Source organism: Xiphophorus maculatus, chromosome 20 (genome assembly GCF_002775205.1).
Source record: "Xiphophorus maculatus strain JP 163 A chromosome 20, X_maculatus-5.0-male, whole genome shotgun sequence".
NCBI classification, from domain to species: Eukaryota; Metazoa; Chordata; class Actinopteri; order Cyprinodontiformes; family Poeciliidae; genus Xiphophorus; species Xiphophorus maculatus.
In genome coordinates, this window is record NC_036462.1 from 27,929,214 (window position 1) to 27,956,270 (window position 27,057).

Sequence of the window (27,057 nt, forward strand, 5' to 3'; positions counted from 1 at the left end):
TTGACCCCTTGCAAGGTTTTCCTTTTTAGTTACTTTTAAGCTTTTCGGATCACCAAATTATTGTTAAAATCCGACAAAAGATAACCAGGTTAAACACAAGATGCCGTTTTCAAATGACGATTTTATTTACTAAGTGAAAAAGCTACCAAAACAAAACAAGCCTTTTATGAAAAATTATTTGCTGCTGCTTGTCAAACCATAACGTTTCTGTTCTTTCTTACAAAAGCTGAGCTTTCTTTAATTACAGGGCTGATTACTGCCAGAACAGCAGAGTCAAAAATCACATAAATATAACTTTTCCAGGAACGCAATGTAGATAAAAAGCAGAATCTTGTGCTCCAATCTTAAGAAATCCTAACAGATGAGAATCAACGTCGTTGGCGTGTGTCAATCTGGAAAACCTTACAAAGGGTTGGGAAAATATTCTGTGGACCGAGGAGACGAAAATGAAACTTTCTGAGAAGATGAGCATCGTGTAATATCCGCTCTACAATTAAAAACATTTTATGGTGGATATGACCCTCTGTACGTGACATCACTGTCTTCAGGGGGCAGTAACAGAAACACGTAATTGGTAAGTCAGGTTATTGCTTGGATTTTAATCGGTGCGTTTGGCATCCAGTGAAAACAAACATGTTAACAAATAAACTGCACAGTATGCTGTAAGTTTAGTGATATTTCCACAGTTGCGGTCTCGAATGATCTCGAAATAAAATCCCGAGTCCTCAGCGCCCGAGTCCGAGGCGAGACCATCAGAAAATGGTCTCGCTGGGACTTAAATCTGATTGACATGTCTTCGTATGCCCACAAATGCTGTTTATGCTAGAAAACTCTCCAACTTGGGAGAATTTAAACAATTTTTATATAGTGGGTCAAAATTCATCCCCATTGAGAAAATCTTTATGCCACATATCACTAAGTTTTGAAGGAAGTCTTTTCACACTTAAGGAGCCAAAAACAATCAGAGGTTCTCAAGAAATGTTTTATTTTGTTAAGGAATTAGTTGCACACACACTAATTAAAACACTGCCTGTATCTGAGCTGGCAACATCAGGGAAGTACCTTTTAGTAAATAAAGTTGATTAAAGATATTAAATTGAAAGTTTTATTTTATGTTTGGCTGTTAACATATTTATCGGTGCAGTCCTTCCTCCTTGAATACACATGAGTAATACATATTTTTCAACATATATAGAAATCGTGCGTTCCTTTGTTGAAGTAAAATAACTTGTAACTGACCCCATGTCTATTATACACCTGTTTTTCTGGATCTTACCACTCACCTGTCGGTCATAACTTTGCTCCAAAGCGCCGTCTTCCTCTTCTGAGGTACGACCGTGGTCTTCATCAGCTGACAGCCCGGCAGAGACCGGGTTCATGGGAAAAGGTTCCGTGTAGGCACTGCACAAGACATAAAGCGACACATTTAATATAGCAAAACCTATTATCACAACAGCTTCTATAGAATACAGGATCACTGTATTGGCAATATGGGACGATGCTTTTTTTTTTGTCTGTTGGGAATGCAAAGTAGCATAAAGCACACTCAATCTCAGACTCAGATTTACAATGAAAGGCCACTCACCGCATTCCCAAAGGGCACATTCAGACGCGGTGCTAAACTCCCAGTCCCTTATAAATGTATGTTTTTCGGCTTCCTTTGAGTGTCCCTAAGCATTTCAGTTTTCATAAAGAGTCCCTGGGTGCTTAGAGTGTAATAATCCCTTTCCTGATTAGGTCCTGAGGAAATGGCAAAGTTGCTAGAAATCCTTTTGTGCGCTGCAGGAGCAGAGGGGATATGCTGCAGACGATTTCTTGTGTAATCCCTTCTAAATGCAACCTGCACTAATTAGCGATGCCCTCTGGCCCATTATGACCCTTTAAGTATGTCTGACAGCATCACGTCATCACAAAACTGTAAATACGACAGGCGTAGGTCGATAGCTCTAACGTCGATACAGAGCTGTGGCAAAATTAGAAGTCCAGTGCAGTGCCTCATTGAAAAAAGAATTTGTTATTGACTAGTGAGGAGTAGGCTATACCTCCAGGAGACTAAAGGTTATAGGAGTTATCTTTTGGACTCAGTTTCCATTCAGACATACTCATACTTCTTGAGGATCTCTCTCTCTCTCTCTCTCTCTCTCTCACATCCAAGCAGCCACCTATAACAGTCTTATTGGGCGGGCCAGTGGAAGCACCTACGGCCCATTACTCACGGTTGACCTCAGAGTAGTCGGGTCGGCGTAGCCGGGGCTCCCGGGTTTGGCTCAGAAGGGAAAAAAAGAACTGCGGGGAATTGCTCTTCTTTAAAGTCATTCTGCCGCTCTGATTTATTGCGCTATCTATAAAACGACAGAGCAACTCCACTGAGGACTTTCACCTTCACCTTTTCGTCTTCAACCTACAATAGCACTCCAGTCTTCAATTATTCAGAGGAACGTTTCACACAAAAGAAGAAATGTAATCAAACAAAAGGAAAGAAATGATTGGGTTTGCAATATCTGTTAAGTTTAGCAAATGAAACCAAACAAACCAAAACCTTGGACAACTATGAGAAACATTAGATATGGGCCTGGAGAATGGCAAAATAAGACTTTTGAAAAAGTCTATTAAAGCAAAGTTATTATCCCAGCTGACTGTGTCGGTAACACGACAAAATTAAATCTAGTGTGTCAAATTTAAAGGCGGGCCCAGTAACGGTGGGAAAAGAGAGACGCGTCTCACCAGCCTCCGCTAAATTTGATGGTGCTTGTAATGCACGATTCAATAAAGTAAACACTCCGTATCAAAATATATATTAGAAGAAGCTTTTTTCTACTTATAATGGCACCATTATGAGAAAAAAAGTCTAATGGTGCAGGTTCATTAGCTTGCTAACTATAGAAGAATGGGATACTAATGGGGGATTTGGAACATGTGTTGGGAGTGATCGCTGTCTTTAGTGAGGAAGGTTATTTGTTTACTGATGTGGAGCTGGCGTCTGTACAAAATAATAATACATTTTCTTTATGATTGCTATGATGATACATGTGGTCTGTTTGGGATAGATTAAGGATAATTTTTCAACTGCATAATGAGTTGGGAATTTGGGGTCACAGATCCAAATTCTAAGTTTTGAGTGCTGCAAGTGTCTGTGACTTCTTTTTTTTTATAATTCAAACTGAAAATTGACTTACTTTTAGCAAAGATACTGAAGTTTTCTCTATTGATTATTTTTAAATGCCAGATGTTATTTTCAGTCACAGGACTAAACATAAATTGATCAAATCAAACAGAAAACTGTTCTTGACATAAAAAAAAACATATGATGACTGAGCATATAGCTAAAACTTGCGTGAAAACAGAGTGACCATTAAGAAAGTAAAGTTAATTTCAGCCTCAGTGAAAGTACCAACCCAAGACTGATGGACACAAAACAACACAAGGCCGTTCATGTCTTGAAAAAATATCTCCAAGAGAATAAGCAGTCAGACCACTGAGGCGACAGCTAGTGTTGTCAGCATAACGTTTTTCAGATACAGAGGTTTTTATTTTCAGATATATTCATGTGTGTTAATGTGAGCAAATCGCACTATCAAATTAATCAACTGCTCTCTCCAAACACTGCTCCTGCATGCCTCACTCATGGTAATTAGCTGCAACAGTTACTTGCTTTTTCTCGGTGTCTGAACCAAATGAGTGATAGGTTGAATAACAATATTTTGCTTATTTTTCCTTTCACCATTAGTTCTAAGTCACTTTTTTTTTTATCAAACCAAACGGCATATAGTGAGAAAACCTAACAGTAGAGAGTCTTACAGAGTCTAAGTGATGTGACAGATGGTGTCCTTAAAGTAAAACTTTCACAGCCATTGCTGTGGTGCAGCTGTACCAGGACTGATTATGAGCAGAAAAGCACTGCTTCCATTCACTGCCACAACATTTTAAACAAGCACTGCATGGAGTGCCGGTGCTTTAGATGCTGGCCAGAACCAGAACAGAAATTACATCTACCTGGGTTATGCATGAATTTGAGATATAATATATTTTTATAAACAGAAAATGTAGCAAATTAATGGTAAGCTGGACTCCTCACAATTTCAACCACTGATAAAAGAAACAACAACAACAAATAACAGCCAGTAATTTAAAGAAACTGGCTTGAGAAATTTCTGCTGCACAGCTCGATGGTGAAGGCAGGCTTACAGTAACACCTGACAGTACTATAATTAAAGGTCTAATCACAGGAATGGCATTTTGTCAGCGACTCCCAATACTGATTATTTTAAAACCGGCTTGATCGTGACCCCATTAGTTACTTGAATCGAATCCCATCACAAACTCAGAAATTTCAAGGCAGAGACTTTTGATTAAAGTTTTGAATAAAATCAGCTTACAGATGGAACGTGGTGAAACTGGGTGTAATGTCATCCCCAAGTTGTGATTACCAAGGCAGAGAGAACCGAACTGCTCTTTAAATATTCAGCTACTGTAAAACCGCTTTCACTGACGGAGGCTGTATAGCACAATCAGTGTGATTGATATAATGACACCAAAGCTGTCAGAGGTACACTTAAACACTTTTTATTGAGTCTCTGATGCGGTTTAAACATGATACAACATAACGGATGACACCTTTGACGATTGCAAAAAACCAAAAATCCAGCTTTCCCTCTTGGAATTTCAGTTTCAGGAGGGACATTACAGTCGATGCTTTTAAGTACAAATAGAATGTAGTAATGGTCTCTAGGGTTCCTTATGTTTAAGTGTATTTTTAAAGAATATAGGTTAGCTCTTTAAGCAAATTAAAAAAGCTAACCATATGTGTTTTCAACCAGAAGTATACCTTACAAAGATTGTTTGTGACATAAAGCTTAAACTAAATAGACACAAGCCACAATTGAGCTATCCGTTGTTATAGACAATTAATAGCAAGCACAAAAGGATGCAAATAGTTGCATTGCTATATTACATTCTGACGAACATGAGGGTACATTTAAACTAGTTCGTAGAGTCAGGTGCTCGTCTGGCACATCCAGACCAGAGGATTGTTTGCTGTAGCTTCAGTCCTGCACTGTATGGTTTGGCAAATCATGGCAGACATGAACTCACTTTTTAGCTACAATACATCTCGCACCCATAAATCTGTTAGCTTGTTCCTGAAGAGAGACTGCAGCAGTTATTGGTAATCTCAAGTAACAGCGACAGCAGACTTGACATTCCTGACTGAACCACACCTCATTCTGTTGTTCCAAGGGAAAGCAAAACCTTCACCCCACCACAGGGGTAAGCCCATTCCTCCCATTTCATCCTACCTGTCATGCCGTTTCTGCGCCTCTCTACCTCCCACCAGCACCTCACCCTTATCCCGCATTTCCTGTAAACAGGCTGGTGGGAAGCTCCTGGGCTGGATACTTCCTCCCTTGGGATGACCTGTTAACGACCTCAGAGCAACTGGCACCGGTCCTGGCGAACCAGGGACACGCCTTGCCCACCGCCTCGCTGCACAGCGCACCACCCAGAACAACAATGTACTTAAGATGGCTCCCTCATCACTACTAATGCTAAAAAAACAGTGGGTGGAGGTGCCGTTTTAAAGGCCATGCCAGGGCTTTGTCATCATTCTGAAGAGGTTTTTTGCTGAACTGGAAGAGTGATGTACAACTCTGCTACACATTAGCAGGACCCCATTATACGTGCTAAAATAAAACAGTGTCTCAGCTGCACAAAATCCTGAACTTTCTTTGCTAAAATTAGCTGGTTTCCTGAGCCCATTTGTAGCCATCTGGATTTTTCAATGGGCCTGGTTTGCTGAGACAGCATCCTCAGCTGGACCATCATCTAGTTGATAAAACAGCACAGAGATGCAACTCTGGCCGCTCGCACGTTTGCGCATATAATACGCAACCCACACACCTACAAAAATAACACACCTTGATTGGGATTGGGTTAAATCGCAGCGCCTGTTCTGCATTCATCTTAGACTGCAGTGCGCCGCTAATGAACATGTTTCTTTGCTTAGTCTGAATGTGTGTGCTAATGTGGCGTCTTAATGCTGGCGTACATTAATCACACCACAAGAAACAGGGCAGCCGTGGTGGAGAGCAGCTTTGTAAGCTCGCCTTAAAATGCACGTCTGTGGCTGCAGGCGTTTGTTGAGAAACTCCCTGAGGCTATCCGCTTGTTTCCCCTCACAAAAATCAACTTGTTTCTCCGAGGAGCTTTGACCGTGCTGGGTTGAATATGTTCTTAATAAATCACTGTCATCGTCATCTCCGTGGTCTGGGACTGCGGTAGTGTCAAGATTTCGAAGGCTTTCACGCAATATGTGCTCACAAAGGCAGAGAAATGCCTCTCTGTGAGTAAACTCTCGCACAAATACATATTCTATCGACCTAAATAAAAAATCCGCCCTGAGACAACTCAGAGTGACCCTGGTAACAGGAACCTCGGTGATGGGAATGCGGCTAAAGGAAAAGCAGAAAGACTGATATGTTTTTGGCATCCTTGTGGCTGGTGTGAGATCTGAAGCACAAAGCGATGCGCACTGATACCATCACTAGGACACAAAGCATCTGCAGTGGTCAGGTATAGAGCTCTTTAGAAATGCTCAGACACATAAGAGTGCCTTGAAAACATATTAACACCCTGTAGGGCAGAGGTGCCAAACTCATTTTGGGGTACATCAAGATCATGAATGTTCTCTAGAGCCATTTGTTCAAGAAAGTCTTGATGAAACCAATTAATACACTGTTAAAATATTAGTACATAGCTGCCTATGTATCCAAACATTTGAAATATTGAACATTTGTTCAAATTAATCAGTCTCAGGATTTCACGGTTATTGTAAAAGTAAGAAAGTTAGCAGTCACTTAAGCCAAATGTTTTTGACCATTTTTGCAATAGCACATATACATTAGTGCAGAAAAAAAAAGTGTGTACCGCCAATGTCTAAAACGACAGTGGCGGTAAGTTAGGAACGGAGACGGTTAACATTACGAAGGTGGACGAAAGCAGAGTGGGTGATGTCAGTATGAGCTGTGAAAGGGAGGATGCTGGGATGACACAAAGACAGTGGATAAAGAAAATTTGCTAGATTTACGGATTGTGGACTTTGTGCCAATAAGAGGTATTTCAGTTTTATATGGATTAAGTTTAAGAAGATTATGAGTGGGAAGAGCAGAGATAAAGACGTGGTAGGTCTGGAGGACAGGTAGAGTTGGATGTAACCTTCATAGCAGTAAAAATTGATACATTTTCTGAATTTACTGCCAAGAGTGAGAAGGTAAATACTGAAAAAGAGTGATACCAGGACACAGCCCTGGGGCGTGCTACTCACTCACTGTAGATACTTGGGATTGGAAAGGCTTTAGCTGGTCAAGAAGAGAGCCATGAGAGAGATATGATGATGAGAACCAGGATAAAGCTGTGTTGTTTATTCCAAGAGAAGCTGGACAGCTAAGCAGAAGTCCAATGCCGTCAAGAGACCTTTTGTGATTTTGACCAGGGTGGTCTCTGTGCTGTGACAGGGCTGAAAACCAGACTGAAATTGTTCAAACAAGTTATTGTCACAGAGCTAATTATACATTTGGTGAGCTACAATTTTCTAAAGCTTTGGACAGAAATGGGAGATTGGAAATTGGTCTGACTCAATTCTGGAGTATTCTGGAGTGACTGTAGTACAGTTGGGATGTTTCTGTACCATCTCAATATGGTGATTCCACACTTCATCACACACATAAACCCTGCAGACCCACAAGAGGACAGTGACAGAGAAGCGACCAGGAGAGAGCCATTTTAATAATAGTAATAAAAAAACTCTTAAACACAAGTGTCTGGCATAGTAAAGGAATTACGCCAGAACTGTTTCTTTTGTCTTTCCTTTGTTCATGCAAGACAATCCATTTTTCCACTTTATCATTACAAACCTTGTTTTCATATTGATCTGCCTTTTCCTATTAACACTTTTCCCTCCTCTGATGCTCTCACGTTTTCGCTTATCCTCCACCACTTCGACGTGTGAAAGAACCCCCCTCGCCAATTTCATCACTTTTAATTGCATCCATAATGACTTTCCCTAATGTGCAGAAGCTGCACTCGCTGAGCTTCCTCATTGCCAGTACCTGTTCTACTACATCAGTCTTGCATGGAAAAAGCACCAGCAGATGTGACCTCGAAAAAAAACAACAACAAAAAAAACAGGGATAAGTTTTCTCAGAAGAGCTGTTGGTCTTTTTGAAGCCAGTGATGCCTGACCGGGCAGGCTGCTTGTTTCTCAGATACGTCAACAAATATCACCTGGTTGCGTAAAGTGGGATCCCTCTTACTGGCAAGTATCCTAAAATAAAGTGTGAGGATGTTAGCTGTTCAAGAATTTTGACTGTATAGTGTGCATTGAAATAGGATTGTATCTGCATTGTTTTGGCCATAGTTTATGCTTTAGATCATCAGACAAAACTTTATATTATGTAATGATAACTTGAGTGAATACAAAAGCCAGCTTTTAAGTTACAAATTCATTTGAAAAGGGGAAAAATAAATAAATAAATAAATTAAAATTGGCTTAGGTGAGAAAGCAATCATCAGGCTGGTAGAACCATGAATTAACTATGATTAAACACAGCCTCTATTGTAATACACTAGACTGTTTACTGCCAAAACGATATAATCAAGAAATCACCTAAATAGCTGTTATCTACTCTATGCCAGATAACCGAGTAGGCCGAAAGAGCAATACATCATTTCCCAGTATAAAAAAAAAGGTGAAAGAAAAAATGAGATGAAAACAAATCTCCAGCATCTATCTGGAAACGGTTACAATCCCACTTTTAATCTCCTAAGACTTCAGCAAAACTTAGAGAGAGCCATTTTGGGAATTTTTTCTGTTTTCTCCACAAACAGAAAAACGGTTTATGTTCCCACGAGTCAGAGCCAAAATTATTCTGATTTATTATGCACATTCTAGAGAAGCATTATACAAGAACCCAGAACAATGACTAGAGCAGGGTAGAGGCCTTCTTGCCTCATGTCAGGCGTGCTTTCATGAATTAACAAGAAAGATACTATAGCAAAAGTGCACCCGTAGGAAAGTTTAAAGCCCAAAACCCTCGCTGACCAAAGAGAGTACATATCCCGACACTTTTGAGAAAATATTCTGTCAACTAATGAAACTGGTAACATGATGGTGGACGTTTAGTAGTCTAGGGCTGCTTTGCTAACTGAGAGCCTGGAAATTTGGCTGATTTAGAAGGCTTGCCAACAATTCTGTGAAAGATCTGTGAGATCAAGCTGTGATTTTGTTCATTAATTAGGGTACCTGATACTAGAAGCATCTAGAGTCAAAATTATTTGAGCTTTCTGAAAATTATGGCTAAGACAATAATATTATACCAGACATTGCTATAAATAAGGTTGAAATAAACATTTTGGATTTATTGAGGCAAAAATCAAAGAAAATACTTTGTTCCTACCTTTCAGAGTCTACTTTCAATGTCTGAGGCTTGCTGTCAATCCCAGGAAAACTGTTCATATCCACATAACCATCATTTTCATTGGACATCACTGTGGTGCGGTTTGGATTTTCAAAAAATTCTGTGACCGTGTGGGATCTTGTGGGTCTTCCTGGGATCTGGATGTTCTCATAGTCAGAGCTCATGGCTGGAATATTTTCATAGTCTGAGGTGTCCGCACTGGGGAATGAGATGGAGCGAGGTTTGGTCATTGGAAGCGGCATGATGGGGCGGCGAGAGCGCTCCTCAAAGGATTCCACTCTGGACACGCCCTTGCCATCAACTTTGAGGTCTCCTTTCCTCCTGTGGGGATCTTTGCAGAGAATAAGAGAGGATGGCAGGTTTGAAGGATGTTGCTGGGGGCTCACCATGGCAGATTGAAGCTGAGGTGAGCTGCCATTGCTTCGACGATCAAGCTCTATGAGTCTCACGCCATGATGGCTGGACTCGGAGGAGGATCGCGAAGAGCGGACACTTCCGTCACTGAAACCCTTTGGGTCAGTCTTCCTCTTGAACTTGAACGCCAGAAAACGCTTAAATGAGGACTTCTTCTTCTTGGGCGTTTCACTCAGTTCATGCTGGATCAGGAGGGATGGTGAGCTCTTAGTGACAGGTCTCTTGGTGATTGGAACCAGCTCAAAGGGTGGAGGTATGTCCGCTAAAGAAGTTGGCGTGGAAACACCACTTGATGACTGATGGCTACGCTGAGAGAAGCTCCCAGAGGAAGTTATGACGCATGGCAGGGACAAAGTGTCATCCTTTCTCCTTATCCTGATCTCATTCTGAAGTGATTGGTCATTCTCCGCTGAAGTGAGAAAGGATAATCCTGGGCCATCGGCAGACCGAGAAGAGAGCAAGAAGCGACGAGACTTTGTAGATGGAGTTATGCAATTAACTGCTGGCTGTTCCAAGGGGCTGTGAGGTTCACTGCTCTTATCCTCCGGTACGGTGCAGTAGTCATGAGTCTCTGTCCCCGTTTCCTCTGGTACAGTTTCTGGCACGTAATTTGAGACTTTTCCAGAGTAAGACCTTGATCGTGTGACAATGGTTTTTCGATCAAGAGGCATGACGTTCTCCCCTTCTGATTCAAACCCAACCTCTACATATATGTGCTCATCGCTGTCTGAGTCTGTGTCTTCATAGTAAGGCACAATATGGCAGTCTAGTTCTTCAATGTCTTCTTCAAAGGCTTCAGTGGTGTGAGCAAACACCACCCTATTGGTGAGCTCTGGGGTGCAGCCAAAGTCTAGGTCTGCTGGCACTGTGATGTTGCACAACCTGAGCCGAGGCTGGCAGCTTTTTCTCTGGCCGCGCAAAGCCTGTTCTCGCTGAGCAGTCCTCTTGTTTGCACTCTTAACTCGGATATGCTTCTTTTCCACCTCCTCTTCCTCATCCTCTTCACCTATCTCGACATAATCTTCTGATGACACGCAATCGGAATGCTCAGCGTTATCTTTTAGGCAGATTGAATCATCAATGTCCGCATATTCATCAGCTGACTCAATGTCTTCTTCTTTGTCTTTATGTTGAAAAGATTGCTCCGTGGTGTCCTCATTGTGAAGCTCTTCTGAGTTGGCTTGCTCATCTTCGAGCTTGTCTACGTCATCTGATGACACGTAGTAAGGTTCCTGGTTACAGGCATCCTGGGTTTGAGATTCATTTGCTGATGAAGATTTATCTTCCTCTCCAGGGTTCCACTCAGGATCAGCAGTGCTACTCGTATCTTCTGGGACCGCTTCTATGACGGAATAAGGCCCGAATACGTCTTCTGTGCTGGACGTGAATCGAAAACAACCAGAGGGGTCCTTTGTGGCTCGCTCTGGCTGCCAGACTTCTGTGTCCCCTGTTTCAGCCGTGTCACACGACTCACACGTATCGCTAGCATCATCAGTGGGGCCGATCAAATCATACGGATACTCCTCAGTAACAGTGGGAAGCATGCTGAATCCGTATGCAAATCTGCCATTTTCCAACTCTGCCTCATTTGGGAAAAAGCCACCAGGCAGCTCAGTGCTTGTTTTGTGAAGTCCAGCGTCGTTGTTCTCACCACCAACACTGGACGATTGTGTTTGCTCAACATGTGACTCCACCTCTGGTTCATATAAGTGCTCTGTAGAGTCACAAGCTGTTTCCGTCTTCTCTACCTCTTCATACTCTTGCTCCGCTGGAGGATGCAATGACATTACTGTACTCTCATCATCAGTGTGGTCACCATCTTCAGGCTGAACGGAATCACTGTCAGTGGTTTCTTCCTCTGCAATGTCAATCAAATCGTCTGCCTTGATGGTGTCATCGGAGGCTATGCTGTCCACATCACCATCTTTATCAAACACTTCTGCTCCTCCATCTGTTCCTGCCACGGTTTCTCCCTCTGCCGTGTCCTCTTTGTCGCTCCCTCCTGCGCTGTTGTTACTAACCCCACCCTCTACTTCTTGTCTCTCCTCTTTATTGTGGTTCCCCTCAGTCACTTCAAGGAAATCTCCCGTCTCCCCGTCAGCGTGAGGCAGCTCTCCGTTGCTGAGCCTGTGCTGATGGTGGGTGGCTCCCTGTAGGTGAGACTGAGAGAGAGGCCTGGGTTTGGGGGCCACAGGAGGTTTCAAGCCATGGACAGGGGGCCATGACTTTGATGTCAACTTTGACTGCACCTTGATAGTGAGGTGACTGCGGACCCTTGGTCGAGGGACTTGCAGTGGATTTTGAAACTCTGTGTGAAGAGAATGAGAGAAAATTAAAGTTAGCATGACACAAATCATATTTTTACAATTTTTTGTGCTTTTATATGGTTTATTGTTCTTTTACAAGAATAATTATGTGCCTCATATTTTTATATCTAATGGCATCAATTTTACAGACATTCATGAGCAGTTTATGTCTTCCCTGCAGCAACAAATATCACAGCAGTTAATACCAATATTATTTTACTAATGCTTAACCTTTCTCACATCTGAATTGGGTGGTTAATTTTACAGAGGCTAATAATATTTTTAAAACTGTAAATAAATTTATGCAGTGTGTCACCAACGATCTTTCTGTGTTGAACACATGCTGAGAACAAAACATGTATTGTTTGCAGTCATAGTAATTGATATAAAAACAACTGGCAAAAAAAAATAAATCAATAAAACACCCTTCACTGAAACTGCTGAACGATTTGTGATATTTAAGCAACTTTACTAATTTTCCATGTGAACAGTCACCAGCTTCTGTATAATACCCACTGAAATTTAAAATCAATTTAATGGTTGAACAACTTCACCAAAACCACTACCACGCTTTTTTAAGATTAGAGTTGTTTTAAGATGTCGCTTGTCTCCATCACCCAACAATAACCACCCTGCACCCTACCACAGCCCCTCCTCGGACCGGTCATTAGTCTCAGCACTCCGGACCAATGAACAGAACCTCATTTCATAAATCTTGAACTGACCCTTTAAAGAAAGCCGCATCCAGTGCAGATGTCAGCGACCAACAGAAAGCTCCAAGGGACGTTATCAGCAGCAAAAACAAAAGAGCTGCGGGGTACTTAGAGGAGTGACAATATCACTGCCGTATGGGAAGTGGCACAAGTGGATTGGGGATTTGTGGTAAGACAGCACACAAAACAAACTAGGATCCAAACTTTTCTAACGACTACATCAACAAAAGTACTTATGTCTTCGGAAAAAGCCTCATAAGCTACAATTACAAGAGGCTTAAGGATATAATCCAGATTTTACGATGCTCTGTTAAGTCACCATCAGTAACAGTTCCCTTGCTTGCAGCACGTCATGTCAATTTGAGTTCTCAGAATGGTGGGAGGCTAACAACTAGTGGGAGTGGGCCGCTTTAATCATTTTCAAAATAGTCAAACAAAAGGATGTTCATATCCTTGGGATGTTTGTAAATGTTGGCACTTAATTAATCATTTACAGCATTACTAGAGACTGCTGTTATGTTTGTTGTCGTTTTCTTCACTGAACAACATTAGTGTCGCTATATAAAGTGGTTGACTCTAGGTCTGCTAGATTAAGTTCCCAAAAACTAAGATAGGAGGAAAAACAAGTACAATTTTTAACAGTAACATTTTTTTTCTACAAAAGAGTGGTATGGCTCACTGCCCTGGGGGCCATTTTGTCAGGGGGCGGTACAGACACCCAACAAATATTTTTTTAACTAAATTGCTCTTTTATTACTTTCTAACGAAATGTGGACTGAATTTGATCATTTCTAGTTCAAAATATAAAACTTGAACATGCATAATTTACAATGAACAGGCCAAACTTAGATTGAGAGTACTTATATATATATATATATATATATATATGTCCAGGATGGCATTCATTCAACCACTGTCACTGATCACAATGACAGCAAGTCTTACTTCTCTACAGATAAACTAACATGACAAGGTCAGTCGAAAAAACTCAACCAACAAAATTTTAGGGAGTAACACTGACCTTGTTAAAACATCTCGCAAACCTGTAGATTATTTCAGTTAACATAAACTTGCTCAGTTTCAGTTACTAGTAATTTTCTATAGTCCCAAATAAATCCAAAATCAGCTAAAATGGCAAAGCCTGTCTGGCTAGCTGTTAACCTAACACCACTCAGAGAGTTAAATCAGTTTTCACTGTGATATGATGTTCGCAAACTACAAGGTAAGGGAGCTATTTCTTATCATTTCGCATTGACTCACCTCAACAAGTCTGGCAATAAGCTCATCCTGACTTTCTCTTTAAAATTTACATTGTCGGTACTGAACATTGTCGATAAAAAATTTAGACTCGTCATGAAACACACCCATTCTTAAAGTGTGTACACCCCTGGTCTCTTCCTGTTATTTAGTACCTGTCCTGACGCACATCCTATTAAACCCTGCGTGCCCTCTGCTTATTCCTTAGTATTTTCTTGCTCCTTCTCTCTGCAAGGAACAAGGTTTCTCTTTATTCTTTTTCTGCTTCTATAAAAAATCTCAAGAAAGAAAATCCCTAGAACGTTGCTATTTTGTTTTTCTTTACTTAAGGCACATTGCTTTTGATTTCAAATGTTAAATCAGGGCCAGTTGAACTTTTGTGAAAAAATACAGACAGGATATCTCTGGGTGGGAAGGACATTAACAGTGAAGCCCCCCAATCACTCCACCACAAAACCTCTCGAGGAGTTCACATTTTCACAGCACAAATGGACTTCCTTCTCCCCATTCTTCAACGATTCTCACGCACAACCACATGCTTTTTTTTTCTCCATTTTTCCCCCCTCTGGAAAGGACTCTTTGAGTGCGCCAAAGAACAATAAAACAGGGAGAGAGAAAAAAACAAAAAAACACGGGTCCCAGTCTGACAAAGCACCCAACTGCGAACAACAGGATATGAATTATGCAACAAGAATTCAATTAAAATAAACGTTTTGCAAAACAAAAGGAAGAGACTGACACTGGAACCTTGACTCTGTCAGACGTCCAGGATGTGATTTCACACCGTGCTTCGATTCTGAGTGTCAAACCATAACCACCTGCCTAAAATCTGATTTTACAAGGTTTTGGATTCTTCAGTGTTATAAGAAAAGCAAAGCCGGTCCAAGGCATAGGCGATATTACCAGCTGATTGAGGCTTTCACACCAGCAGGGGGCTCTCCAGAATGAACTGCTACAGCATAAAGTTTTGCAAATCATTTCCAAAAGCAGAACATATAGTTTGATTATTTTTAATTGCCCTGCTTAGAATCAGAATTTTTGAGCCACAACATTTCCTTAAAAACTGCCAAAATCTTTTTTACATTTAAGAAAACAAAAACAAAAACAACAAAAGAAACAGATTAACCATGTACTCTCAGAACCTAAACAATTTAGTATATTATTTACAGTTGATCAATTACATTTATAATAATGTAAAATGCACTAATGTTCACATTTGGACAATGTAAAAGAGATAAACTGTCCCAAGTCAGCTTCAGGTCGGCTACGTCATTCCAATTCTGTTTGAGAAATAATCTACAGCTTCTCGGACTTGAAAGCAGAACCAGCACTTCCAAACACACACTCTTCCAAACACACACTCCCATTCATATCCGCCACGGTTTTATTTCTCAGACAGAATTAATAAATCCAATCTAAACATAAATCCTCGTACATCCCTTCCATTTCTTATAACTTTCAAAGAGATGGACACTACTGAGTCCTCTTCCAAGGATTTCAGTGTTATTCCAGGATATGAAAACACACAAACACACACACACAAACTGCATGCAGCGTACACGCCATTCACCATCATCCTACTACAATGTTTACCACGAGGAAACGCATATATCCCGTAGATAAAAATGTAATAAAATTAGGAAATTAATTTATGTTTCTATTAGACGCAATGTCTCCGTTAACGCACCTCAACATCGTTTAATATTGACGCTCACTGGGAAAAACATAGAAAACAGTAACTTTCATAACTTGACATCAAACCTTCTCGTGTGTCGTCGGTGCCAAACTCAGACACGAAGCACTAAAAGTTTATTCTCCGGTGCTTTAGATTTACGACCAACCTGCGTTCATTGTGGGACATCATCATCCACGGAAACCGACGGCTGTCCTCATTTTTCTCCGCACAGATAACGGAGCCCTCCCGCAAAAAGCGCCGACTTAATCCAGATGCATAGCGAGCATTGAGAGGAATTCAAGTTTTGAGGGTAGAGGCATCCTTCTCGGCGGCGAAAGATCTTGTATAAGGTGTTTTCTCGTCTCACAGTTGGTGGCGGATCTCTCTCTCTCTCCCTCTCTCTCCACGCGTGATGTTCCAGCGCACTGGTGCGCTCCTGTGTGGAAACGGGAGGTGCTGCTGGGCGCTTCCTGTGGCTGGATCTCAGCGCGACGCGGAGAGATGGAGCGCGATCCACTCACTTCAGGCCACCCGTTTCAGCTCACCTACTCTTGAAGCAAATAATAATAATAATAATTATATATATATATATATATATATAATAGTTGAACTATTATATATAATAAATTATATATATATATATATATATATATATATATATATATATATATATATATATATATATATATATATATATATATATATATATATATATAAAATTTAAAAGAGGGAAATGCATTGGAAACATATTCCAATGCAAATCAAAACCTGAAAAAGAAAGAGCTTATTTGTTCCCACACCAGAGAAAGAGAGGGGCATTCACGTTTCTACAAAACCTAAAACACGTCCAGATTCTTAGATTTAGCTTCCAGGAGAATCACCGACTAATCATTTACTTGTATAACCTCTGCTTCCGAAAACTGCTACAGCTCAAGTAGCCGTGCACCTTTAATTCCCCTGATTAAAGATTTTGAGGTTTTGACTATTCTCTGACTTTTATGCACTTAGCTGTTTGATTGTTTGTTTTATTTTCTTGCTGTTCTTCTGAGCGATTTATGGTGCGACTCATTTGAATCTGATTTTCAGACAGGAATGCGCTGTACCTAGCATGGACAAAATTCCCAAACAGGTGGCACCTGTTTGGCACTTTCCAAATTCTAAACACAGAATCAAAATTAGACAGAATCAGCAATATGACTGTTGTTACCATGACATTTACTGTTGATTTATTTGCTTACAGTGGCTACTGGTGTGGGACTGCTATCATTTTTAACTCAACCTTAAATGTGTTAAATTACATTAACTTTTTAAAATACACAACTCAACAAAAACAAGTAATGTATTTCTTAATTCAACTTCTACTCTAATTTAGCTTATTTTTTGACTAACTGTAATTAGATACGACAGTAAATATTTGTCAGCTCATATCTCATTAAGCAAACACACCTTGAAAACATCTGCCCGACTGGATGAAACGGTTCACAAACAGCTGGATCATCGGAGGTGCTTTCTGTTGATCAGTCCGTCATCGTCCTAAAACCAAATGTTAGAACAAATCATGTGTGACGCACAGAATCGCTAATCAATCATCTGCAGGCGCTAGTGTGCACAAACAAGTTTTATGGATGTGAAGGATTCTTATGAATCCTGCCCAACATGCATCCTCACTGTTTTGTTCTCCGTGTTAAAAAGAAATGAACAACTCTTTAAAAGCCTCGCCTCAGTTGTATGGAAGCCCCTTTCCGCCACTCTGTAAAAATAAATAAATAAATAAATAATCTCATTATAATGAGATACTATCTCAAAATAATGAGAAAGTATTTCAAAAATAATGAGATAATATCTCAAAATAATGAGATAGTAACTCAAAATAATGAGATAATATCTCAAAATAATGAGATAGTAACTCAAAATAATGAGATAGTATCTCATTATAATCAGATAGTATCTCAAAATAATGAGATACTATCTCATTATACATAGACACTATGCTTTTTACCTGATAACTATCTCATTATAATGAGATACTATCTCAAAATAATGAGATAGTAACTCAAAATAATGAGATAGTAACTCAAAATAATGAGATACTATCTCATTATAATGAGATAATATCTCAAAATAATGAGATACTATCTCATTATACATAGACACTATGCTTTTTACCTGATAACTATCTCATTATAATGAGATACTATCTCAAAATAATGAGATAGTAACTCAAAATAATGAGATAGTAACTCAAAATAATGAGATACTATCTCATTATAATGAGATACTATCTCATTATACATAGACACTATGCTTTTTACCTGATAACTATCTCATTATAATGAGATACTATCTCAAAATAATGAGATAGTAACTCAAAATAATGAGATACTATCTCATTATAATGAGATTTTTTTTTTTTACAGAGTGGCGGAAAGGGGCTTCCAATGACCGCGCCAGCTTCAGGAAGCTAACCTGGCTAGCATGCTAGCATTGCTGTCACTAAACTAGCTAACTTTGGACACAAAATACTTGAATAGAAAGAAGGAATTCAGCCAGCACTGAGTACTTTATCTACCAACTAACTGGAAGTTTGTTTTATAGCTATGGTTTTTAATACCAAACAAAATTTAATTCTCAGTTTCCAGTTGGGTTTTATTTTGTCGCGTGACACACGTCTTCAAATGGCGCGACGTAATTTAGCAACGACACAGTGAGCTCGAGGGCAACAAATCCACAAAATACGAAGGATTTGGGCGGTAAGTATTAACCTTTAAGCCACAATTTACGTGCAGCTCGTTGTTTCATGGCCAGCTTTAGGTCTGCTTTTGCACGGAAACAGAATCTTATTTTCTTAAGTGACAGCTGTCCCACGTCTGAGTTTGTGGAGCATGTCTGACATCCTGAAACCCAAAGGATAACCGTATGAGACCCGTGCAGTTGCATAAGCTGCTCAGCTGACCTTGATCCCTATAATGACTGGACATCGACGTATTTTGGATGCTGCTTTCTTAGAGGGTTAGAAATCAGGCAGATGGGGTTTTTTTTTTCTCACAGCCGTCCTCACACGGTTTTGCTCGTGGACTATTTCCTGAACAGAAACGGCGCATTGAAAGGCTTTCTAAAAGGAGTTTCCAAAAACAGTTTCTCCAGGACAGCAGAAAGCATTTGCTGCTGGCCCGGCTTCCTGACCAAGCATCTGTTGTAAGGCTGAATGAATGCAACTGTTGGGGGAAAAAAAAGAAAGAAAAAAAAACCCTCTCTCCATAACAGGAAACTGCTCTCCCTGTTTCCTGCACAACAGGCAGCACTTCCTTAGCAACAAATGAGAAATGCCGGTATCAGAGCCGGACGAAGATTGTTTGGGGCCCTAAACAAAATCTGATTGGTGGGGCCAACCAACTACCATGATTCACCACAGCAACACTACCTTTATATCATCTATGTTTAAATGGTCATTCATTGTGCTATTAACCATTATAAGAATCTACAATTCTCAACCTCCATTTTTATCTTTCAGATCATTTATCAAGATAATTATTGGGAGGGCCAAATCTTCTGTTCTTATGTTAATGTCACTTAATGTAATTTGTCCTTCTGAATTCTATGTAATCATTCAATGTTTGACGAGTGAAGCTTAAAAAAGCATATTAAATAAGATGATGTTTTACTAAAACATCAAACAAGATTTACCAGCTGCTGAAGCTGACCAACATTCACCAATTTCCTATTAATACAGATAGTCAACCGAGCATCAGATTGGAGGAAAAACTGTGATTTATTGGACTTTGAAGGGCTAAACAGTTTTTGTTTTTCAAAAAAAAAAAAAAAAAAAAACGGGCAGATGGTCACAGTTTGATGAGAAGACTCTAAAAATGACAAATTAATTAATGAGTGTCAGTTGTGTGGATGAAAATATTTTGTTGATGTCAGAAGGGAAAAAAAACGTACTCACTGGGTCGAGGTGATAGAAATAGCTCAAACAACCTTCTAGAACCGACGTTTGCGAAACCTTGAAGCACACAACAGGGTTTGCAATAGCAGAAGACTAGACCAGGTGTCAGCTAAGAACTGCCAACTGAGACTGAAAGTCAAATAGGTTTACCAATATTAGAATACTGGTAAATACGTTGCCTGGTCAGATGAGTCACAATTTCAGCTCATGGTTGGGTCAGAATGTGGATGAAACAACATAAAATTTTGCATCCATCTTGCATTGTGTCGACAGTAAAGGCTGATGACGGTGATGCCATGGTGGGAGGAATATTTTCCTGACACACTTTGGTCCCCTTAGTCTCAACTGAGCATTGAGAGCCTATTGAGAGACGATTGCACTCCAGTGGTCTGTGGAGTGACCAGGTCTCATATCAATAGGCACCAATTAGGAACGTGTAAGATTTGCATCATTGACATTCAGCTGACAAAATCTGCAACAACAACAAGTGAATAGAGGACAACATTTGTGGGGGACGAGCCTCAGTAACCACTGTAAGCAAATAAATCAATAGTAAATGTCATAGTAACAACAGTCATATTGCTGATTCTCTCTAATGAAGTGAGGCGTGTTGAAAATTTGGAAAGTGCCAAACAGGTGCCACCTGTTTCAGAATTTTGTACATGATAGATATAGCGCATTCCTCTCTGAAAATCAGAATAAAATGAGTCACACCACAAATTGTTCAGAAGGACAGCAAGAAAAAAAACAAACAGCTAAATGCAGAATAATCAGAGAATAGTCAATGACTTGTTAACATTTTAAACTTCTTTGGTGTTTAACCACCGACTGACTGATGCTGCTTAGTTTTTGAGTGCTTGACGAACCTCTTGGTTTGGAAAAATCTTGCGGTCTCAAGGATGAAGTGACCTTACTCAATAAAAGCCCCAGTTGTATAGTCCTATTGGGGTGCTTAATTTGACAGCCTTCAGCACTGCTTAAACGCCCACTTGTCGGGCAGAGACCGTCTCACCTCCCTTCTCCTTCTCCTCTGCACACTTGAAGGTCAAACAATGCAGGAGAGACGTAGTGGAGATGAGGCAGATAGTGATAGAGCACGGAAACACATTAAAGAGAATCCGAATCGCCACGGGGCTCCGGGCCTGACTGCTGCAGCGGCATATAGACCCATTTATTACACGCAGCAAAATTCCCATTCCAGATGGTTTGGTGCAGGAAGGACTTGGCTTTGAGGCACCTATAAAGTGCAGACAGACTCCAAGAGGTGATTAGAGAGAGCTCATGTCCTCTCATTAAAGACTAAATGTTTTGGTGCTTGTAATTATAGTCCTTGTCAATTATTTAAAGAGGGCATTAAATGTGAAGTTGCTTCTGTTAAAGATGTGACTGCTACATTTAAACGGTTTCTATAGGGCGCTGACTAATGCGTGCGTCGTCATACACGAAAGCAGCTTTATTGCTATTTGTGTGATTGTTCTTTCTACTTTTTAAATGTAAAGGCTTTAACAGCTATAAAGTGTTGAGACTGTAATATTTTTGTATGGCAGTAGCAGCACATTTATAGCTGCCATAAAGTAACCCTTTGTTTTTGTATCGAATGACTAAAGATAGCTCAGTTTCGGTCGTTTGGCAGTTCCAAATCTACCGCTCTCAGGAGTATATCACGCACAATTGATACACATGACCTTTTTTTTTGCTTTCATTTAAACAAAATATGTTTTGCTTGTGCTGGGTGTGCAAACAGAACCTGTCAAGAGTATTGTGCGATGTAGCCGGAGAACAGAATAGCTGTAGGAGTAAATATCCCTCCAGATGTGGTACAGGCGGTCAAAACATGTTTTTTTGGACAGAGGACAAGAGTTTCCTGGACAGCCTGTAGCTGTGAGCTGTGCTCTGTCACCCCACCTGGAACGCAGCTTGACTGGAAGGGAAAGGGGGCCTGGAGATATTAGGAAAAACATGCGGTAGTAGCAGGGAACAAACCGGCGTTATCTCCCCTCCGCTCTGCTCCGCACACACACGCCCACACACACACACACAACACCAAACAGGAAAGGGATCGGGAAAGCGGTCAGCAACTTGTTCCCAGAGCTGGTAAAATCCACAACACCTGCTTTAGCTGTGGAAGTCGAAGTGGATCTGCTGGGTGGATTTAATATGGTTTGAGATCAATTTTTGTGTGTGGTGAACCTAGGATGAATCTGATTACTAGAAAGCTCTTGTTGACATATGCGATGGGTCATGGAGCGCTAAAACTTCTAGCTGTTCTTCTGAGGAATATGTGACAATGCGTGCGCCTCTGGTGGTGATTTTGGGGGAGTGTTGGGATTGTTGCCTTCCGGTTGTTCCTGGACTGGTGGGTGAGCTGGCAGTCAAGGTGGTGGGGCCTTACTGGATGGTGTACAGTCAGTCAGCGCATTAGGGTGGACAACTGGGGATCGGCTGAGGGACTGGTGCATTTGCTAGTTCCTGTGGTTCTTGCTGGTCGTGAGGTCCCTGTGTCCTGGGCGACTAGCTGGATGCTGACTGTGCATAGCTCGTATGCGTTCTCCTGGATTGCATCAACCTTTCGGTGACTTTTGCGGAAGCCTTTCCAGCGTTGTCGGGGAACTCTGGCATGGTCCCTTGCTGTGGTCTCTGCTGTACTTGTGTGAGTGGGGTTGGGATGGGCCAGGGAACAATTGGGGAGCTCATTCCTAGGAGAGGCTTCAAGTTGCTGCCTCAGCACCCATACTTCCCCCCTTAACATACGCAACACTGTACAATAATATGCTTTTTGGAGCCTGGGCTATAACACCTTGGTTGCATGGGAGGAGTATATGGCAAGGCTATCTGGCCCCTGCTATTCTTGGATGCTGAGTGTGTTGTTCAAGCCCTTCTTAACATTCTAACTTCCTCTCAATTTCAGATGACAAATTAGCATACACATCTACAGCACACACACTTGCATAATCGAGAAGGCCAGAGGTCATACTGGCACTGATTCACATTTCATCGTGCAATCTGTCAACCTTGATGGCAGAGGCCACCATGATTTAATTAAGTCAAACATACACATAACATTAGGTTTCCTTTGTGAGCAAAAAATGCCCTGGCGTACATGTAGGTATCTAGCTTCTTCATATGGTATGTCTGGAAGGTTAAGGAAGGACATTTGGAAATAAATAAATAAAATGAACTTGTTTTGGTGGTCTTACTTGGTTGGTTGGATGTGCTCTTTGAGCAGCGATTACCCTATCTACCTGGACCTAGACACGGGGTGCAAGATTGTAGCAAGATGTGGCATTTGTTTTCTAGTTTCTGAAATCATTGGAAAGCCAGGTAAGGAGAAACTTAGGAGGATCGTAGTTGACAAGGATTTATGATTGTCAGAGTAGAAGTATTCCTTGACCAAAAATCTCAATTTAGGCATAGAAACAAGGCATTTCAAACATGAAAGAATACTAGCAACAAATGAGCAACATTACCAGATGTAGTTTGGAAGCAGTCTGCGGATCGTCCTCCTGCTCCTCCCCTGGTGATGCACAGCTTGTAAGATTAGCTTGACGTGTCCCGAAACTCTTAGATATATTTCTTGTCCAACACACTTGAATCAAATGACTAAATTGCCACCTCAGCATAAAACCCTGTCCTACACTGTCCCCAAGGACGAAAGTTTAACACCCCTGATAGCGATCTGAGCCTATTCACGCATAATAATGACCCAATTAAACATAAGACCTAAATCCAATAAAAAACCGGTTGTTTCCGATGCTATCCCTACGATCTGACTGAGCTGGAAGGTGGTTCTATAAAATATCCGTGGGGTTGAATATAAATGCAGGCAGCATTTTTATTTTTTAATTGCATTTTGATGCAAAAAGTAAAACCAAACCTCCCGTTGCTTTCGCGTTACAATTCCTCTCTACTGTGCGCCATATTGCAGTTGTAATGTAACGAAATGAGAACAAATTCAGTGACTATTTTTGTCAGACACAATCCACCATTTGATCACGTCTATCTATGCCTGCACATTAGTGTTAGACACAAATTACATACATTTTCATAATGTTCAGTTTTTGAAGCTTGACAATGTGACACAAACAAAAACACTGAGATATTGTGTAACTGTGGCAGCTCAATCGATTCATCCACAGCTGTAAAACAATCAGGCAAGGGTCTTCTCCCTTTTATGGTGACCTTAAACACCTTTGTGATTGGACGGCAAAGCATTTGACCGTTGCAATAGATCGAAGCATCATTGACATGTCGCATTGATCCCCAGCTGTGCTCAGGCCTGTAGGGACACCCATGTTACTCCTCAAGAAATGTATGTCGTCACTCCAAGCTTTAGGTTCTCATTTAGAACCTTTGCAGGCGACGAGGTAGCGTGACAGCAAAACTGTATTAAAATGTCAGCGAAGTGAAGGGTGTGGAGATCATTTTAGGACTAATAGAGTTTGGTTGTTTCCAACATAAAATCCCGCTGTCAGCAGCGTATACCAAATCCCCCATCTAGCGCTTCTGTATGTTCCAGAGCTTCACGCTGAAAACGTCGACCACAGAAATCAGCACTTTAAAAACATTTCCCCCCTCCCAACCCTGAGGGGTTTGTGCAAATCAAACTATCATATGTCTTTGTTGTCACATGAATAATAAATGTGTAATATATCAAATAATTAAAAAAAAGAAAAGGACAGTATTGTTGCAGTGTAGCTCTCACCACGGTGTGAGTTTTATACGTGTGAACACGCTTTAAACGTTTTGAATAAAGAGGAAAATGTGTGTGAGTCGTACATGTGGAACATCTCACCTACTATAGATGGCGGCACTTGTTTGTTTTCAATAGTGTTATTGCTCTGTGGTAAAATTTACTGGCTATGGCACAAAAACTGTCAAGAATATGGTTAATTAGCCCCGAACTCAGAAAGTAGGCCAGACGCTGTTAGCAGATTAATATGTTATTCTTTTTGTTCTAATAAAGCAGAGACAACTAACCAATGCATAAGGTACAAATAGTAACCTGCTAAAAAAATAACACAAGTAGTTATGTCAAGAAGAATCATAATTTGCCCTTGTGATCCTTTTAATTGTAGGAGAATAATGAGTTTTTGCAGCATTTTTACTTCATTTCTTTTTTTTTAATTCCTAAAAAGTACACAGGCTAGCTTTTTTAAAATAATTTTTAATAAACCTAAACACCCATTCTGGGAATTCCCAGCCCGGAAACTCTCGTTTTGTGCATATGCAGATGCAAGCTGAACGTATATCTGCGAATGAGTGGACCCAGAAAGTGTGTGCGTGTTTGAACATGTTTGGAAAGAAAACAATGGGGTCTTGGAAGAAAAAAATTCCCTCAAGCTAAAATTTACTCTTCCTGTGAGTGTTTTCACATTTCCTAGCTGAAGGAGCCTGGAAGGTTGCAGATACTCTTGTAAGTGGAACGCATGTCGTCAGGGATCTTGTGCAAGTCTAATTAAAAATGTGCACATGATTTGATGCATGCAAGCAAGAGTCATTTGGGAAAATATGGGCAATTTAAACCAAAAGAATTTAGATTTGTCTGAATGTGTGTCTTTTGTTGCACAACATAGACAGCGAGGGCACTAAGGGGGAGAAATAGCCACCCTTATCAATGTGTTGGATCCCCAATGACCGCTCGTGGCCAGACAGAGAACATTATATGATATTCAATAGGACATCCTTTCATCTCCTGCACGATGTATTTATTTATGTCACTCTCAACTTCCCCCCACCCTTTTTAAATATGACAAAATCATTCTAACCTAAACTCCTAATTTCTTTTGTTTTATTGTGCAACCACAAGTAGACTCCATCTGGAAATCCTTTTTTTTTTTAAATAAAACTTTCTGGAAGCACCCTGAACATATATGAAACGGTTATGTTGTTTTTCAAAATGTCAGGTTTGCAAAATAAAACATACTCCCCGGAGGACTATTGCGCAAACTGTTTAATGGGAACGCGACGCTCGACCCAATAATAACAACCAAACATAACTCAGACCTCTGATAATTTTAATAGCAAGCAATGACAAGTACATGAATAGTATGTTTTATAAGAACAATGATGCTTGGCACACGTATTACAAATGAGATAACGTATCGGGGTGGGGGTTTCCAATTTCTTCTACAATGCATTCTTCATGATATTACCAACGTTTCCAGATATGCGTGACTGACACGATATCGACCTGCATCCATGCGAGCGTTCGCTCCGTGCCCTAGATAGCAGGGACGGCAAGCGTGGATAACACAGATGGCTGTTCCTTTTTGCTTCTTCCGCCAGACCTGTGTGACCTTTTCACACAGAGATAAAAGGGCGGACTCTTATCCCCGGCACCCCCTACCCACTCACGCCTCCCTCTTCCTAAGAACAGCCAGGCCTGGCAGCTCAGACGGAGGACTTCCTCTGTTCGAGCTGTCTGATGGAACAATATCAACAGCGAGTGCCACAGCCTTCCTCCTGTGTCTCCAGTGGGCTTTTGTTTTGGAATTATTAGCTTCTTTCTAATCATGACGGATCCCTGACAGACAGGAAATGAGAGATCTATATTAACGCAAGGTCTCTGAGAGGGTGTAAGACGAATTTAAAAATCTACTTTCATCCAGCTATTTCCCACTTAGATGTTATCGCTGATTCTTTTTTTTTTTTTTTACATATTAAAAATGAATAACAATTGCAGAAATTTGTCAGATGTTGATTAAAGTGATGGTTTAGGATCTCTGAAATTAGTTTCTATTGCTGCTCATAAAAGGTTATGAGCAGTTCATAGCTCATCATCAGTAGATAACTCCCACTGTGTCTTGATTTAGTATAAATCCACATTAGTTCGTTCTATTGGCTCAAGCTAGCGCGATCTAGCTTGAGCCAATAGAACGAATAGACCGTTTACGGTCCAATAGAAAACGTGAATAAATGGCCTCCTCCTTCGAAGGATGCAGCCACTGAATTTGAAGGCAGTGCGCCACCATAAGTCTTCCTGTGTGAAACAAATTCTGACAACAAAAAAAATTTAAAGACATTCCGGTCATGACATCTGCATGATGCACAAGGAAAGTTGTGTAAAACACAAACCTGTGAAATAATGTTCACTGAAACTTCAATCAATTAGCATTTTAAATAAAGTAGAAGACGGTGCACCAGCAGTGATCTTCCTCCCTGAAACATGTGCTAAGAATTTCTAATATAAAGTTCTTACAGGCAGGCTAATTATACGAAGAAAGCAAATGAAAAAACAAAAATTATGTTGACTCTAAGCAAACTATTATATATATAT

The 27,057-nt window shown here is 40.6% G+C and overlaps 1 protein-coding gene across 2 annotated transcripts in view; it reads right to left on the reverse strand.

The window, feature by feature from the left end:
• Positions 1-16,260, reverse strand: part of LOC102236149 (FYVE, RhoGEF and PH domain-containing protein 5-like) — a 41,859-nt gene extending 25,599 nt beyond the window's left edge. For both annotated transcript variants that reach the window (XM_023324791.1, XM_023324790.1), the window contains exons 1-3: positions 16,002-16,260; positions 9,450-12,192; positions 1,284-1,401 (exon numbers count right to left, since the gene is read on the reverse strand). In XM_023324791.1, coding sequence (XP_023180559.1) covers positions 1,284-1,401; positions 9,450-12,192; positions 16,002-16,011 — 2,871 coding nt within the window. In that variant the 5' untranslated portion in view covers positions 16,012-16,260. The remainder of the gene's footprint in view (positions 1-1,283; positions 1,402-9,449; positions 12,193-16,001) is intronic.
• Between the last annotated feature and the right edge of the window lie 10,797 nt (positions 16,261-27,057).